This window comes from Artemia sp. Qi Xiang Cuo, chromosome 18 (assembly GCF_049724085.1).
Source record: "Artemia sp. Qi Xiang Cuo chromosome 18, ASM4972408v1, whole genome shotgun sequence".
NCBI classification, from domain to species: Eukaryota; Metazoa; Arthropoda; class Branchiopoda; order Anostraca; family Artemiidae; genus Artemia; species Artemia sp. Qi Xiang Cuo.
This window is the reverse complement of record NC_142811.1, coordinates 30,701,337-30,716,802: the sequence shown is the minus strand read 5'-3', so window position 1 is coordinate 30,716,802 and position 15,466 is coordinate 30,701,337. Positions and strand designations below refer to the sequence as shown.

The 15,466-nt window shown below is 37.4% G+C and overlaps 1 protein-coding gene across 6 annotated transcripts in view; it reads left to right on the top strand.

Annotated features, from left to right (window-relative positions):
* CASK (peripheral plasma membrane protein CASK) overlaps positions 1–15,466 on the top strand; it is a 304,568-nt gene that overhangs the window by 77,956 nt on the left and 211,146 nt on the right. For all 6 annotated transcript variants that reach the window (XM_089104332.1, XM_089104335.1, XM_089104334.1 and 3 more), the window contains exon 11: positions 11,435–11,611. In XM_089104332.1, the coding sequence (XP_088960458.1) occupies positions 11,435–11,611 (177 nt within the window). The remainder of the gene's footprint in view (positions 1–11,434; positions 11,612–15,466) is intronic.

The following is a 15,466-nucleotide window of genomic DNA, read 5'->3' as shown; positions in this document are numbered from 1 at the left end:
TTTTCGGTGGTAGATAGGAAAAGCAATACCGTACTTGTGAAATATTTTCACGGAAAATAAAAAGTTCTAGTTCAATTTAAAATTTTCTCAACGAAGTCAAGGAAAGTTCAAGTTTTCTCTTCGGAATTTTACCAAACAACACGCTACAATTCTAATTTCTCCAGAGAAAACAAAAATCTTCCACTTCAGTTCTTTATTTCACAAAGACATAAAGAAATTTAAAGTTCAATTCTAATTTTTCGGTGGTAGATAGGAAAAGCAATACCGTACTTGTGAATATTTTCATGGAAGATAAAAAGTTCTAGTTCAATTTAAAATTTGACAAGCTATTTTCGTGCGAAAACACACAAAATCAGAAAAAATGTTCAATGTTCCTTTAGTACCTACGCAATTAGGTTTAAATGAAGGTATTTATGCAGAGTTTCAACTAGCTATGTTTAAGTTTGCTAAAGACAAGCTATTTTCTTGTGAAAACACACAAAATCAGAAAAAATGACCAATGTTCCTTTAGTACCTACGCAATTAGGCTGAAATGAAGATATTTATGCAGAGTTTCAACTATCTATGGCTAAGTTTGCTAAAGACAAGATATTTTCATGCGAAAACACACAAAATCAGAAAAAATGTTCAATGTTCCTTTAGTACCTACGCAATTAGACTAAAAATGAAGATATTTATGCAGAGTTTCAACTAGCTATGGCTAAGTTTACTAAACACAAGCTATTTTCTTGCGAAAACACACAAAATCAGAAAAAAGTTTCAATGTTCCTTTAGTACCTAAACAATTAGACTAAAAATGAAGATATTTATGCAGAGTTTCAACTAGCTATGGCTAAGTTTACTAAAGACAAGCTATTTTCTTGCGAAAACACACAAAATCAGAAAAAATTTTCAATGTTCATTTTTTACCTACGAATTTTTTATAACAAGATTATATTTATTCAGACTTTTACCGATATTCTGCTAAGTTTGCTATTGGCGAGCTATTTACTTGAGAAAAGACACAAAATCAGAAAAAAAAATGTTCATTGTTTGTTTAGTACCTACGCAATGAGACTGAAATGATGAGATATACGAAGAGTTTCAACTATCTATTGCTAATTTTGCTAAAGACAAGCTATTTTCTTGCGAAAACACACACAATCAGAAAAAATATTGTTAGGTTAGGTTAAGTTAGATTAGTTTAGGTTAGCCTACGTACGCGCGCATATAGGTTAGATTAGACTCGGTTGGATTAAGTTAGGTTAGGTTAGGTTAGATTAAGTTAGGTTAAGTTAGGTTAGGATAGGTTAGATTAAGTTAGCTTAGGCTAAGTTAGGTTAGGCTAGGTTAGCCTACGTACGCGTGCGTACGTAGGCTAACCTAGCCTAACCTAACTTAGCCTAACCTAACTTAATCTAACCTAACCTAACTTAACCTAACCTAACTTAATCTAACCTAACCTAACTTAACCTAGCCTAACTTAATCCAACCTAATCTAACCTAACCTATATGCGCGCGTACGTAGGCTAGCCTAACCTAATCTAACTTATCCTAACCTAACAATATTTTTTCTGATTTTGTGTGTTTTTGCAAGAAAATAGCTTTTCTTTAGCAAACATAGCCATAGCTAGTTGAAACTCTGCATATATATCTTCATTTCAGCCTAATTGCGTAGGTACTAGAGGAACATTTAACATTTTTTTTCTGATTTTGCGTGTTTTCGCAAGAAAATAGCTTGTCTTTAGAAAACTTAGCCATAGTTAGTTGAAACTCTACATAAATATCTTCATTTAATCCTAAATTTGTAGGTACTAAAGTAACATTGAACATTTTTTCTGATTATGTGTGTTTTCGCAAGAAAATAGCTTGTCTTTAGTAAACTTAGCCATAGCTAGTTTAAACTCTGCATAAATATCTTTATTTTTAGTCTAATTGTTTAGGTACTTAAGGAACATTGAAAATTTTTTCTGATTTTGTGTTTTTTCGCAAGAAAATAGCTTGTCTTTAGTAAATTTAGCCATAGCTAGTTGAAACTCTGCATAGAAATCTTCATTTTTAGTCTAATTGCGTAGGTACTAAGGGACCATTGAACATTTTTTCTGATTTTGTGTGTTTTCACAAGAAAATAGCTTGTCTTTAGCAAACTTAGCCATAGATAGTTGAAACTCTGCATAAATATCTTCATTTAAGTCTAATAGCGTAGGTACTAGAGGAACATTGAACATTTTTTTTCTGATTTTGTGTGTTTTCGCAAGAAAATAGATTGTCTTTATCAATCTTAGCCATAGCTAGTTGAAACTCTGCATAAATATCTTCATTTAAGCCTAATTGTGTAGGTACTAAAGGAACATTGAACATTTTTTCTGATTTTGTGTGTTTTCGCAAGAAAATAGCTTGCCTTTAGTAAACGTAGCCATAGTTAGTTGAAACTATGCATAAATATCTTCATTTTTAGTCTAATTGTGTAGGTACTAAAGGAACATTGAACATTTTTTCTGATTTTGTGTGTTTTCGCAAGAAAATAGCTTGTCTTTAGCAAACTTAGCCATAGATAGTTGAAACTCTGCATAAATATCTTCATTTTTAGTCTAATTGCGTAGGTACTAAAGGAACATTAAACATTTTTTCTGATTTTGTGTGTTTTCACAAGAAAATAGTTTGTCTTTAGCAAACTTAGCCATAGATAGTTGAAAATCTGCATAAATATCTTCATTTTTAGTCTAATTGCGTAGGTACTAGAGGAACATTGAACATTTTTTCTGATTTTGTGTGTTTTCGCAAGAAAATAGCTTGTCTTTAGTAAACTTAGCCATAGTTAGTTGAAACTCTGCATAATTATCTTCATTTAAGCCTAATTGCGTAGGTACTAAATGAACATTGAACATTTTTTCTGATTTTGTGTGTTTTCACAAGAAAATATCTTGTCTTTAGCAAACTTAGCCATAGCTAGTTGAAACTCTGCATAAATATCTTCATTTCAGACTAATTGCGTAGGTACTAAAGGAACATTGGTCATTTTTTCTGATTTTGTGTGTTTTCACAAGAAAATAGTTTGTCTTTAGCAAACTTAGCCATAGCTAGTTGAAACTCTGCATAAATACCTTCATTTAAACCTAATTGCGTAGGTACTAAAGGAACATTGAACATTTTTTCTGATTTTGTGTGTTTTCGCACGAAAATAGCTTGTCAAATTTTAAATTGAACTAGAACTTTTTATCTTCCGTGAAAATATTCACAAGTACGGTATTGCTTTTCCTACCTATCACCGAAAAATTTAGAATTGAACTTTAAATTTTTTTATGTCTTTGTGAAATAAAGAACTGAAGTGGAAGATTTTTGTTTTCTCTGGAGAAATTAGAATTGTAGCGTGTTGTTTGGTAAAATTCCGAAGAGAAAACTTGAACTTTCCTTGACTTCGTTGAGAAAATTTTAAATTGAACTAGAACTTTTTATCTTCCGTGAAAATATTTCACAAGTACGGTATTGCTTTTCCTATCTACCACCGAAAAATTAGAATTGAACTTTAAATTTCTTTATGTCTTTGTGAAATAAACAACTGAAGCGGAAGATTTTTGTTTTCTCTGGAGAAATTAGAATTAAAGTGTGTTCTTTGGTAAAATTCAGAAGAGAACTTGAACTTTTCTTCACTTCGTTGAGAAAATTAAAAAATGAACTAGAACTTTTTACCTTCATAGAAAATAATGAAAATCATAGTATAACTTTTCCTATCTGCCACCAAAAAATTAGAATTGAACTTTAAATTTTTTATGTCTTGGTGAACTTAAAAAATGTCGTGGAAGATTTATGTTTTCTCTGGGGAAATTAGAATTGAAGCGTGTTGTTTGGAAAAGTTCAGAAGAGAACTTGAACTTTTCTTCACTTCGTTGAGAAAATTTAAATTAAACTAGAACTTTTTATTTTCCGTGAAAATAATCATAAGTATGGTATTACTTTTTCTATCTTCCATCGAAAAAAATTTAGAATTGAACTTTAAATTTCTTTATGTCTTTATGAAATAAACACCTCAAGTTGAAGATTTTTGTTTTCTCTGGCGAAATAAGAATTGAAGTGTGTTCTTTGGTCAAATTCAGAAGAGAACTTGAATTTTCCTTGACTTCGTTGAGAAAATTTTAAATTGAACTAGAACTTTTTATCTTCCATGAAAATATTCACAAGTTTGGTATTACTTTTTCTATCTTCCAACCGAAAAATTAGAATAGAACTTTAAATTTCTTTATGTCTTTGTGAAATAAAGAACTCAAGTGGAAGATTTTTGTTTTCTCTGGAGAAATTAGAATTGTAGCGTGTTCTTTGGTAAAATTCAGAAGAGAACTGGAATTTTTCTTCACTTTGTTGAGAAAATTTTAAATTGAACTAGAACTTTTTATCTTCCGTGAAAATATTCACAAGTACGGTATTGCTTTTCCTATCTACCACCGAAAAATTAGAATAGAACTTTAAATTTCTTTATGTCTTTGTGAAATAAAGAACTGAAGTGGAAGATTTTTGTTTTCTCTGGAGAAATTAGAATTGAAGTGTGTTCTTTGGTACAATTCAGAAGAGAACTTGAATTTTTCTTCACTTTGTTGAGAAAATTTTAAATTGAATTAGAACTTTTTATCTTTCATGAAAATATTCACAAGTATGGTATTACTTTTTCTATCTTCCAACCGAAAAATTAGAATTGTACTTTAAATTTCTTTATCTCTTTGTGAAATAAAGAACTGAAGTGGAAGATTTTAGATTTCTCTGGAGAAATTAGAATTAAAGTGTGTTCTTTGGTAAAATTCCAAAGAGATCATGAACTTTTCTTCACTTCATTGAGAAAATTTAGAAATGAACTAGAACTATTTACCTTCATAGAAAATAATCAAAATCATAGAATAACTTTTCCTATCTAACACCGAAAAATTAGAATTGAACTTTAAATTTCTTTATTTCTTTGTGAAATAAAGAACTGAAGTGGAAGATTTTTGTTTTCTCTGTGGAAATTAGAATTGAAGCGTGTTCTTTGGTAAAATTCAGAAGAGAACTTGAATTTTTCTTCACTTTGTTGAGAAAATTTTAAATTGAATTAGAACTTTTTATCTTCCATGAAAATATTCACATGTATGGTATTACTTTTTCTATCTTCCAACCGAAAAATTAGAATTGTACTTTAAATTTCTTTATCTCTTTGTGAAATAAAGAACTGAAGTGGAATATTTTAGTTTTCTCTGGAGAAATTAGTATTAAAGTGTGTTATTTTGTAAAATTCCTAAGAGAACTTGAACTTTTCTTCACTTCGTTGAGAAAATTTAAAAATGAACTAGAACTTTTTACCTTCATAGAAAATAATCAAAATCACAGTATAACTTTTCCTATCTGCCACCGAAAAATTAGAATTGAACTTTAAATTTCTTTATGTCTTTGTGAAATAAAGAACTGAAGTGGAAGATTTTTGTTTTCTCTGTGGAAATTAGAATTGAAGCGTGTTCTTTGGTAAAGTTCAGAAGAGAACTTGAACTTTTCTTCACTTCGTTGAGAAAATTTAAAATTGAACTAGAACTTTTTATCTTCCATGAAAATATTCACAAGTATGGTATTACTTTTTCTATCGTCCACCGAAAAATTTAGAATTGAACTTTAAATTTCTTTATGTCTTTGTGAAATAAAGAACTGAAGTGGAAGATTTTTATTTTCTCTGGAGAAATTAGAATTGAATTGTGTTCTTTGATAAAATTCCGACGAGAACTTGAACTTTTTTATCTTCCATGAAAAATTGAGTCTGCTAGTAGCATCTCTATCTCTAAAAATTCTTTTTCCTTCATCTCTGAACTTTTTAATTCTGAACGTTAACTTTCTGCGAAACCCTAAAAATAATGAATACTTAACAAAATAATGCATAAAATATTTTTAATTAAATGATGACATGTAGAATATTAATATAAAAATACGTTAAATACATTATTACACATTATTAGTACACTTGCGCGTCACTTTCCGTCAATTCATCTTTATATTCATTGATGATATTGTCTGCTAATGTCCTTTTTATTCTGCCTGCGATTTCACTGTCTATTGTCACATTATTTTTACATAGATGGCAGTTTTGACACATTGACAAGATATGATTTATGATGTTGGTGCAGGAGTATGCTTGTCTTCTTCTTGTTCTCTTTAAAATGCTAATACCGGAAAGAGGATGATAGGATTTATCAACAGGTAATGTGTTACCAGAAGCCGTAGCAAGGAGTGGTCCCCGATCATCGACAATTATTTTTAAGTTTGCATTCTCTTTGAGCACTAATTTCTCTGGTAATGTTACTCTTGCATATCCGCCGTTTGCACGATTGAAATTCTTGGGTACTCCAAAGAAATCTAACTTCTCGCTGTCATGACAACGCATGCATACATTTCCAATAGTGTTACCACTTGCACTCGTTTCATAGTTCAGGTATTTCTCCTTGTCTGCATTCAACACGACGACGATTTTTTCATGTGTACAAACTTTCTTCGAATAATTCATCTTCACTTTTTTACAGATATGAGTTGTGTGTTTATCCTTCCACTGCGTAAGAAATACTGATTTAATGCATGCAATAAACTAGGTAGTGTCGATAACCTGCCATAGAGTACCAGTGAGAAAGCCACATCGTGTCTTTGAACACGCACAGAGTACGATTGGTAGAGCCGTAAGCATATTTCATGTCATTTTAAGATACGTAAAAAAGTTAAAAAAAAATACCATGTTAAAAAATTCAAATTATTTTAAAAGGTGGGGGAAGGGATACCGGTGGTCCTTTGGGAGCCCGGTGGGCCTTTCGGGGCCGGGGGAGGGCCTTTGGGGGTCTGTGGGGGCACTCGAGGTTCGACTGGTCCTTTGGGAGCCGGGGGTGGGTCTTGGGGGGTCGGGGGGGCCCTTGAGGGCCAGGGGAGGGCCTTTGAGGGTCTGAGGAGGGCGTTTGAGGGTCTGAGGAGAGTGTTTGGGGGCCGGGGGACCTTTGGGGGCCGGGGGAGGGCCTTTGAGGCCCCGGGCGGGCCTTTGGGGCCCCGGGAGGGCCTTTGGGGGGCTGAGGGGGCACTCGAGGATCGACTGGTCCTTTGGGAGCCCGGTGGACCTTTGGGGATCGGGTGAGGACCCTTGGGGGTCTGGGAGGCACTTCGGGAGCCCAATGGTCTTTTGGGAGCCTGATGGGCCTTCGGGGGTTCGGGGGGCCCTTTGGGAGCCCGGTTGTCTTTTGGGAGCTCGATGGGCCTTTGGGGGGCCCGGGGATGGCCTTTGGGGGTCTGTGTGGGTCTTTGGGGGCTCCGGTGGCCCTTTGGGAGCTTGGGGGACCTTTGGGGACCGGGGGAGGGCCTTTGGTGGCCCGGGGCGGGCCTTTGGGGGTCTGGGGGGCCCTTGAGGGCCAGGGGCGGGCCTGTGAGGGTCTGAGGAGGGCGTTTGAGGGTCTGAGGAGAGCGTTTGGGGTCCAGGGGACCTTTGGGGGTCTGGGGGGCCCTTGAGGACCAGGGGAGGGCCTTTGAGGGTCTGAGGAGTGCGTTTGGGGGGCTGGGGCTCTTTGGGAGCTTGGGGGACCTTTGGGAACCGGGGGAGGGCCTTTGGGGGCCCGGGGAGGGCCCTTGGGGGTCTGGGGGGCCCTTGAGGGCCAGGGGAGGGCCTTTGAGGGTCTGAGGAGGGCGTTTGAGGGTCTGAGGAGAGCGTTTGGGGTCCGGGGGACCTTTGGGGGCCAAGGGTGGGCCTTTGGGGCACAGGGAGGGCCTTTGGGGCACAGGGAGGGCCTTTGGGGGTCCGGAGGGGCAGTTGGGGACCGGTGGAGGGCCTTTGGGAGTCCGTTGGTCCTTTGGGAGCTCGATGGGTCTTTGGGGGGCCCGGGGATGGCCTTTGGGGGTCTGGGTGGGCCTTTGGGGGCTCCGGTGGCCCTTTGGGAGCTTGGGGGCCTTTGAGGACCGGGGGGCTTCCTGCGGGGTTGGGGTAGGAGGATTGGAACCCTTTGGGGTTGGGTTAGAGGACCTCACAACACTGTTCAAATGAAACTTGTGTATTATAACGACCACACTCAAAACCTCTTCCAAAATCTCTTCTAAAATCTTCTTTTAAAATGTCTCTATCTGTTTCGCCGAAATAATTCCATAACCTCTCTAAAACACTTTCGCCCAAATAATCCCTAAACGTAAATTCAGCGTGTTCCTTTTGTTTTTGGCATCTCTGTGCTAATGCATTTCAAATTAATAAGAAACCTTTTCGCGCGCTAAAACAATTCATCGCTAAGATGCTTCTTGGAGAACTGTTTCCATGACCTTTGGTTATTAATATCTTTTGGAGTTCGACCAGTAGAACTGTTCCCGAGGCAAAGACATTAATGATTTGGATCTATTCCTGGAGAAATGTTTCTAGGCGAAAATTTTTAAAGTCTGACAGATGATGTCATTGATTGATTGATCTGTCAAGAAAGGGGAAATTAATTTGTTGTTTCTAAGGGGAATTATTGATTCACGATAGGTGAATTGAGGTCGACAGCACATGTGTTCCAAATTCCCAATCGATTACGCAATCAAGTTCTCGGAAACTGTCAGCATTAGACTAAATTGTAGATGGCAGCAGGGGTGAGTCCTGGGAGTATAAGATAGCTTTCTACTGACATTCTGGTAAATTCCCTTAGTGTAAAATTTCCCCTGGAAAATTCACCCCCCCCCAGGAAAATCCCTTCCCCACGGGAAATTCTCCCTGTGGCAAATCCCCCCCCCCCAGTAGAAATTCATGTTATCCTCAAAGACATAGTTATTGAATCTTTCAACGATGGTGAACAAAATGACCATCTCAAAATCCTGACTGGATGACTGGGGGAGGGGGATAGCTGCCCTCCAATCTTTTAGGTCACTTAAAAAGGGCACTAGAACTTTTAAATTCAGTTCGAATAAGCCTTCTACTGATATTTTAGGATCAATAGTTTCATACGACCACCCCTGGGGAAAACAAACAAACAAAAAAAAAATAAACAGTCATCCATGATCTTTCTTCTTGCAAAAAACACTATTTCTTTACTATTTTTTTACTAAAATAGTTTACACTATTTTTTAAAAAGAGCTTGACGCCTCTACAATACGGTTCCCTGATACGCTGAATCTGATGATGTGATTTTTAACAAGATTACTTGACGTTTTGGGGGTGTTTCACCCTTCTTCAAAATCGACAACTTTTCTCAGGCTTGTAGTTTTTGATTGGATGACACAAAACTCAATGAATCTTGTATATCTAGAATCAGCATAAGAATCTAATTCTTTTATTGACGTCAAGATTCCTTTTTTTAGAGTTTCGTTTTTTTCGTTTTTTGGACAATATTTGAATCCCCCAAAGCAAATGTCCCCAATGAATCACTTACCTTTAACCACTTAAAATATCAAAACAGACGACAATTTGTAGATAACTGATGATAAAAATGACAATAAGATAGTGCTGGTGAAATAGTTGTCTGGTTAGAAGTACATTGTCAATGAAAAAAGAAGGATTTTTTTGTGAATTCCCCTAGATCTTACTGACTATTCTAAAAGTCTTTACAAAGGAATTTATTCTCAGTTGGCTCATTCCCTAGTTCACTCAGTTCTTCCCAAGGAAAGCCTTAAAATTTTACTCAAATTGAGAATAAAACACTTGATTGAAAAGATCGTGTGTTGGAATTTCCGGACTAAGATGATAAATTCATTATGGTTATCTTCTGAAATCTATTGAATAATAGTTGATATAGTAGTTTCATCTATTTTTAAGCAAGGAAAGAGCCTAGGTAAGGTGTCACTTGCAGTTTTTTGTCTGACTAAATGGTCCTGTAGAATTTCTTGTATTGTTAATTTTATGTTCAAACTCGTAGGTATTTGCATAGCTAATCGAGGGCTATTACGAGTGGGATAATGTTTCCCTTTTCCCTGGAAGGAGACCAATTAACTCGAGAATATTAATGTTTAATGAAGGATTGCATACCACTTAAACTCCAAAGCTTTTTTTTTTTTTTCGTCCAAACTTTTAATAAAAAGGAAACGTAAAATTTAAAACCCAGTGTAGACACTTAAGATAATTGGTGTTTTTGGAGCAGCAGCTTTGAACCAATAATAAATCTCATAGACATTAATTCTTTGTTCGTCCCACGCATTTAAGAACCGGCTTCACTGCAATCCATTAAATTGAGTTTCGTGAAGAAAGAAAAGGGAAAAAAAGAAAATTAAAATGGAAATAAATTGGAATGGAAGAAAGGCAATAAAATAAATGTAAAAGTAGGTTGGATGGACGGAAAATCTTGGAAAGAAGCAAATGCAATTGTTTTACCACCCACTGGTGATGCATGCACTTTAGAAGAACTAGGGCTCTTCTTCCGCCTGCTAGGCGATTCATAAGGTCTTGCCGCTTTCTTTTCACTGGGTGGTCTTAATATTTACTTGACCCTTTGGGGTTGGAGCTCCTGATTATTTAGTTGTGGTTATTATAACCAACCAAATTTTTCAGAAGTTCCAGAACTTTTGCTGGGCCTACGGTAAATTCGCTACTTGCTAATGTTTTTTCGTGAATGTTCATGTTGAGGATAAAAAAAAAAAAAAAAATATGAAAGCTGGACTGCCAAGCTAGGCTAAATTCATTCTGGCACTTTATTGAGACATTTGACCTCCGAAAAAAAAGAAAATAAGGTTTAGAAGAAATTCCTGTTTCTAATTTTGTTTCTGGATTCCGCAACTGAGTTTTGACATAACCTCAATTGCTGGATAGATGTTACTTTTATTAGGCAATGCATAACCTTATTTATTAGTCGATACAGGCGTAGCCTGTGCTAACTTACGATTGAGGGATCGCTGTTGAACTTATTTGACTTTTATAGCTTTATTTATTAAAACTTAATAATTGAAATACTTGATTTACGGGAAAACATTTTATTGAAGTTTAGTTACTACTAATTGCTACTTGCCGCAGGATCAGGCATTTTTCACCTTACCTGGCATCTGAAAATTCAAATGCTACGTAGGAATTTGTTTAACCGACGGGCCCATCCTATTGAAGTTCTGCCCCACCTAATCTTACTTAGTATGCTTTTTGGTGGCTTGACATGACAAATTATCTTGTTTGAGCATTCATGCTTTACAATTTTAAAATATATGCCAAGACTTGGAAAGAGGTATCTTTTCTAAGATAGAGCTGGCTTATTGCTCGCACGAAAACACTCAAACAATTGTGGTAGAAACCGCTGTGCCTGGCCAGTTCTTTTGGGTCGCAATCGATTCTCATTGATTCTCTATTTCTTTGTTCTTTTAAACATAAGACGTGACTTGGTTACCAAAACTACCTTTATTTAAAAAAAAATTATAAAGTAATTTAATACTTACTTGGTCGGAGACCTTTTCCCAGGCACAAACATCTATCTTAATTATTATCCTCTAAAATAAAATTCTATCTTAATTAGTGGTACTCAAGTGCCTTCTTTTATATTTTAAGGTATACCATACAGTGTCAGGGCTGTCAATAAGAAGTAATTCTGATTTGAAGCCGGCTCAGATAAATGGCTACTTGGGTCTAAAAGAATTGTCCGACATTCTAGTCGATCCAAGGTTCAATAATCGTCTTGATGGTACAGTTGAATTGAGAAATATTCTAAATGGACCACATTTAAAGGTACGTTTTGACATCAATTTTGAGAAGTATGTAAATGAGTGGCTTTCTGCTAGCTCAGGAAGTTGTTGAGGTAGTCACAGGCTCATTCACAATTATATTTTACTAATTCTGATATTTAGCTAGCACTAGTTTGTACCAATCAGAATTTTCCTATTATTTTCACATTGGCTAACAAATTTTGTGAAAAGTTCTGATTGGCTCAAATCAGCGCTACCTTAATCTAGTAAAATCTCATTGCGAATGGAGTTTACGTGAAACTTTTTGGAATGAATATACAGCTCCAATCATGGCATAAAAATTTCAAGTTTCTACTCCTCCCCCCCCCCTCTTAAAATTATTTTACAGAACTGTAGTATTTCATAGGTTGATGTATGCGAATGAGACACCCCTTTTTTTTTCCAAATTTTTCTAAACCTCACTTACATTAGTTTTTACTTTAACTTTTACTTCACGAAGAATAACTAATTAATTCTAACTTAATTAACAAGAATTACGTCTCATAAATTGTCATTTAAATGTATTTAGTGTACTAACATCCAGGTTTTAGTACTTGAATGACGAAAAACAGAGCAATCTAGAAATCTTCGATCTGCATAGGACAGGGAAAGTAGTGCCACCGGTCTAAAAGAGAAGAAAGTCTCCATAAAGCTTATACTTTGCCAATAGTTGTTTTAGGGAAATGTTCTGCCATCATCTTGGGTATATGTGTCTGATTTTGCTGCTAACTTTAGAGCATTTCTATGTAAGGTAAGGAGTTTCGATTGTAGAATAAGGTGGAGACAATTGTTAATTTGAAATGATGAACAAAGGGAAGAATGCGTTTAAAGGGCCGTTCTTTTACTCATCTATGTGCTAAGATCTTACATCTTTTGACAAAGAACGCTTAAAAGTGAAATCTTAGCACTAAGATCTTACATCTTATAGCGTTCTTTTGCAAACGTCTTTCATCATTCTGCTCTGATCAGCGGTCTGAGAACAATGATGAGTATATCATCGAAGTTCTCTCATCATTGTTCTATATGGCAGAAAGATGGCGTCTTTCACACTTTCTGCTATTATCAGTGAGCTGTAAGATCTTAGAACAAAGATGAGTTAAAAGAACGGAAATCTTTGCAGAAAGATGTGAGATCTTAGATGTAAGATCTTAGTGCAAAAGAATGGGCCTTAAATCTTGGGATTGTAGAAGTCCGTTGTTTTACCCCATACACTTCAGTTAAGCTCTTAAAGCTGAGTGATTCTTGCACACTGTGTACGGGAAAACTTGCATTCAGTTATTCCCACGGAGATCTTCTGTCATGTCTCCCTGGGATGCTCCACGTGGTGAATGACACCAACCCGTGTAGAATTCAGAATCAGGATAACATGGTACCCCCGCCCCCCTAACAATGCATTCACAGTTTTTTTTACAGTTGCCAAGGGTCGTGTTTGGGATTCAACACAAACTTTATTCCTGTCAGGATTCAAGAATCTTACACTTTTGGTGTCATTTAAAAAAGTGCCAGAAAATATTCTTCTTGGATATGAAAAACCGTGATTTTAGGTAGAAATACTTCATATATATTTTTTTATATATTTTGTATTTATTCTTTTTTTTTATAGTTAAAAATTGTTTTCGATGTTGATATATCAAAAGACATTATATTATATAAATAAGTGATGCGTTGGAAACTCAACAATTTTATTTATGCTATGCATCATAGGCAGTGCGCTAGCGCTGCCTAAGTAAAGAACGATATGGGCACAATGTGTTTTTTTTTTCTTTTCTTCAGCCGGGCACTTCGTATCAAAGGAGTTGTCGTAGAAACTTCGAAAGGGGCTCATTCGATTGGAAATTAGAGTGGCTAGTGCCCTTTTTAATAGTTATGCCCCAAGGGCATATAAGAACAATGCCGGCACAATGTACCATTTTTTTTCCTTTAAAGCATGGCACTTTACATGGTCGGTCGTCGTACAGACTTCAAAAGGGGCTCAATCGATTGGAAATCGAGAGTTCTAGTGCCCTTTTTAATAGTCAAAAGTGATTGGAGGGCAACTAGCACCCCCCACGCCCATCATTCCCCCAAACACCTTACCTTAGATCCACCTGTGCCTCCAGAGGCACCCAGGGCATCAAGAAATCTTCCCGCTGGTTTGCTGCTGCAAGTATGTCCTCCCACTGAGGTTGGATTGATGTGTGCAGGTTACGGAGATCTGTCTGGTACGTTCGACGCAGGGTGTTTCTGGGTCTGCCCCTGCGGCGTGGACCCGATGGCTGCCAATAGAGCGCTGCAATTGGTAGTCGGAGATTGTTCATACGTAGTACATGGCCAAGGTATCTCCATCGGCGGACTCTTATGACATATGTCACAAGAGGCTGGCCAGTCTTGTCACGGATGGATTGGTTTGTTATTCTCTGCTGCCAACGGATGTTGAGAATTCTTCTGAGACATGTGTTTTCGAAAGCAAGTATTCTTCGCTCTTGTTCCTGGTTCAGGTGCCAGGTTTCGGCAGCGTAAAGCAGCACTGGCAGAACATTGCTATTGAAGAGTCGTAACTTTGGCCGTATAGAGAAGCTTTGGGACCGCCACACTTTCCGTAATCTATTGAAGGCCCCATTGGCTTGGCCGATTCTTGTGACCACTTCTTTTGTGGTCGATCCGGTACTTTCTAGTATGCTTCCCAAGTATTTGAAATGGACGACTTGCTCTATGTGTTGGTCTCCGCAAGTGATGCTCATGGGTGAATCTGTGGTAGCCATGCATTTTGTTTTCTCATTATTTATTTTTAGGCCGAAATGGCCACCTCTCTCCCTCACTTTGTCAAGGAGTTCTTGGAGTCTTTGCTTGCATGATTCTAGGACGGTGATGTCGTCAGCGAGGTCTACATCACTGAGGCGTGTTTCTGGATTCAGCTGGATTCCATCTGTGCTTGTACTTCGCAGTATGTAATCAATGACAATTACGAAAAGTAGCGGTGACAAGACGCAACCTTGTTTAACTCCTGACATAATGCGGAAGAAACGGGTTTGGCCATCTGGTGTCTTTACACAGCAGTCGCTATCTTCATAAAACGCAACAATCAGTGAAACTATCTTTTCAGGGATTCCGTAATGCAGCAGGATCTTCCACAGACTTTGGCGGTCTACTGAGTCAAATGGCTTTTCAAAATCGATGAATATCATATAGATTGTGGAGCGCCATTCTCTACTTTCTTCCGTCAGTAGCCGTAGGGTGAATATCAAATCTGCACATGAAGGGTTCGGTCTGAATCCATGTTGCTCGTCGCGACGGTGTCTGTCGAGCTGCGAGCTGATTTTTCTGCAGTAAAATGTGCGTCAATAATTTGCTAGGTATGGAAAGCATGCAGATTCCTCGCCAGTTGCCTGGGAAGGACGTATCGCCTTTCTTAAAGATCCTCACAAGCGTGCTGCGTTTCCAATCCGAAGGTATTTTGGCGGTCGTCCAGATTACTGCGATAAACGCTATCCAGAACTTGATGCAGGTCATAACAGTCGCGTTGATCATTTACGCGGATATCCTGTCTTCGCCAGGCCACTTCCCATTTTTAAGCTCCTTTTCTGCTGCTATAATATAAGTGGATAACAGGGGGTCCGTGCTGATATCTAAGGGAAGCAGTGTTGTTGCTGAAATATCTGGGTAATCCTCTGGTGGAGGCCTATTCAAAAACTTCTCTAAGTGGCTGGACCAAATTTCGCTTGCTTTAGACTGCTGTGTTATCAGGATGCCCGAGGGGTCTGTTACTGGTCCATGTTGAATAGAGGATTTCTTTCCAATAATCTCATTTGTGATTTTATAGACGGCTCTTGAATCACCTCTCTCCGTCGCCCCTTCTGCCTGCGCTGCTTTTTGCTCCAGC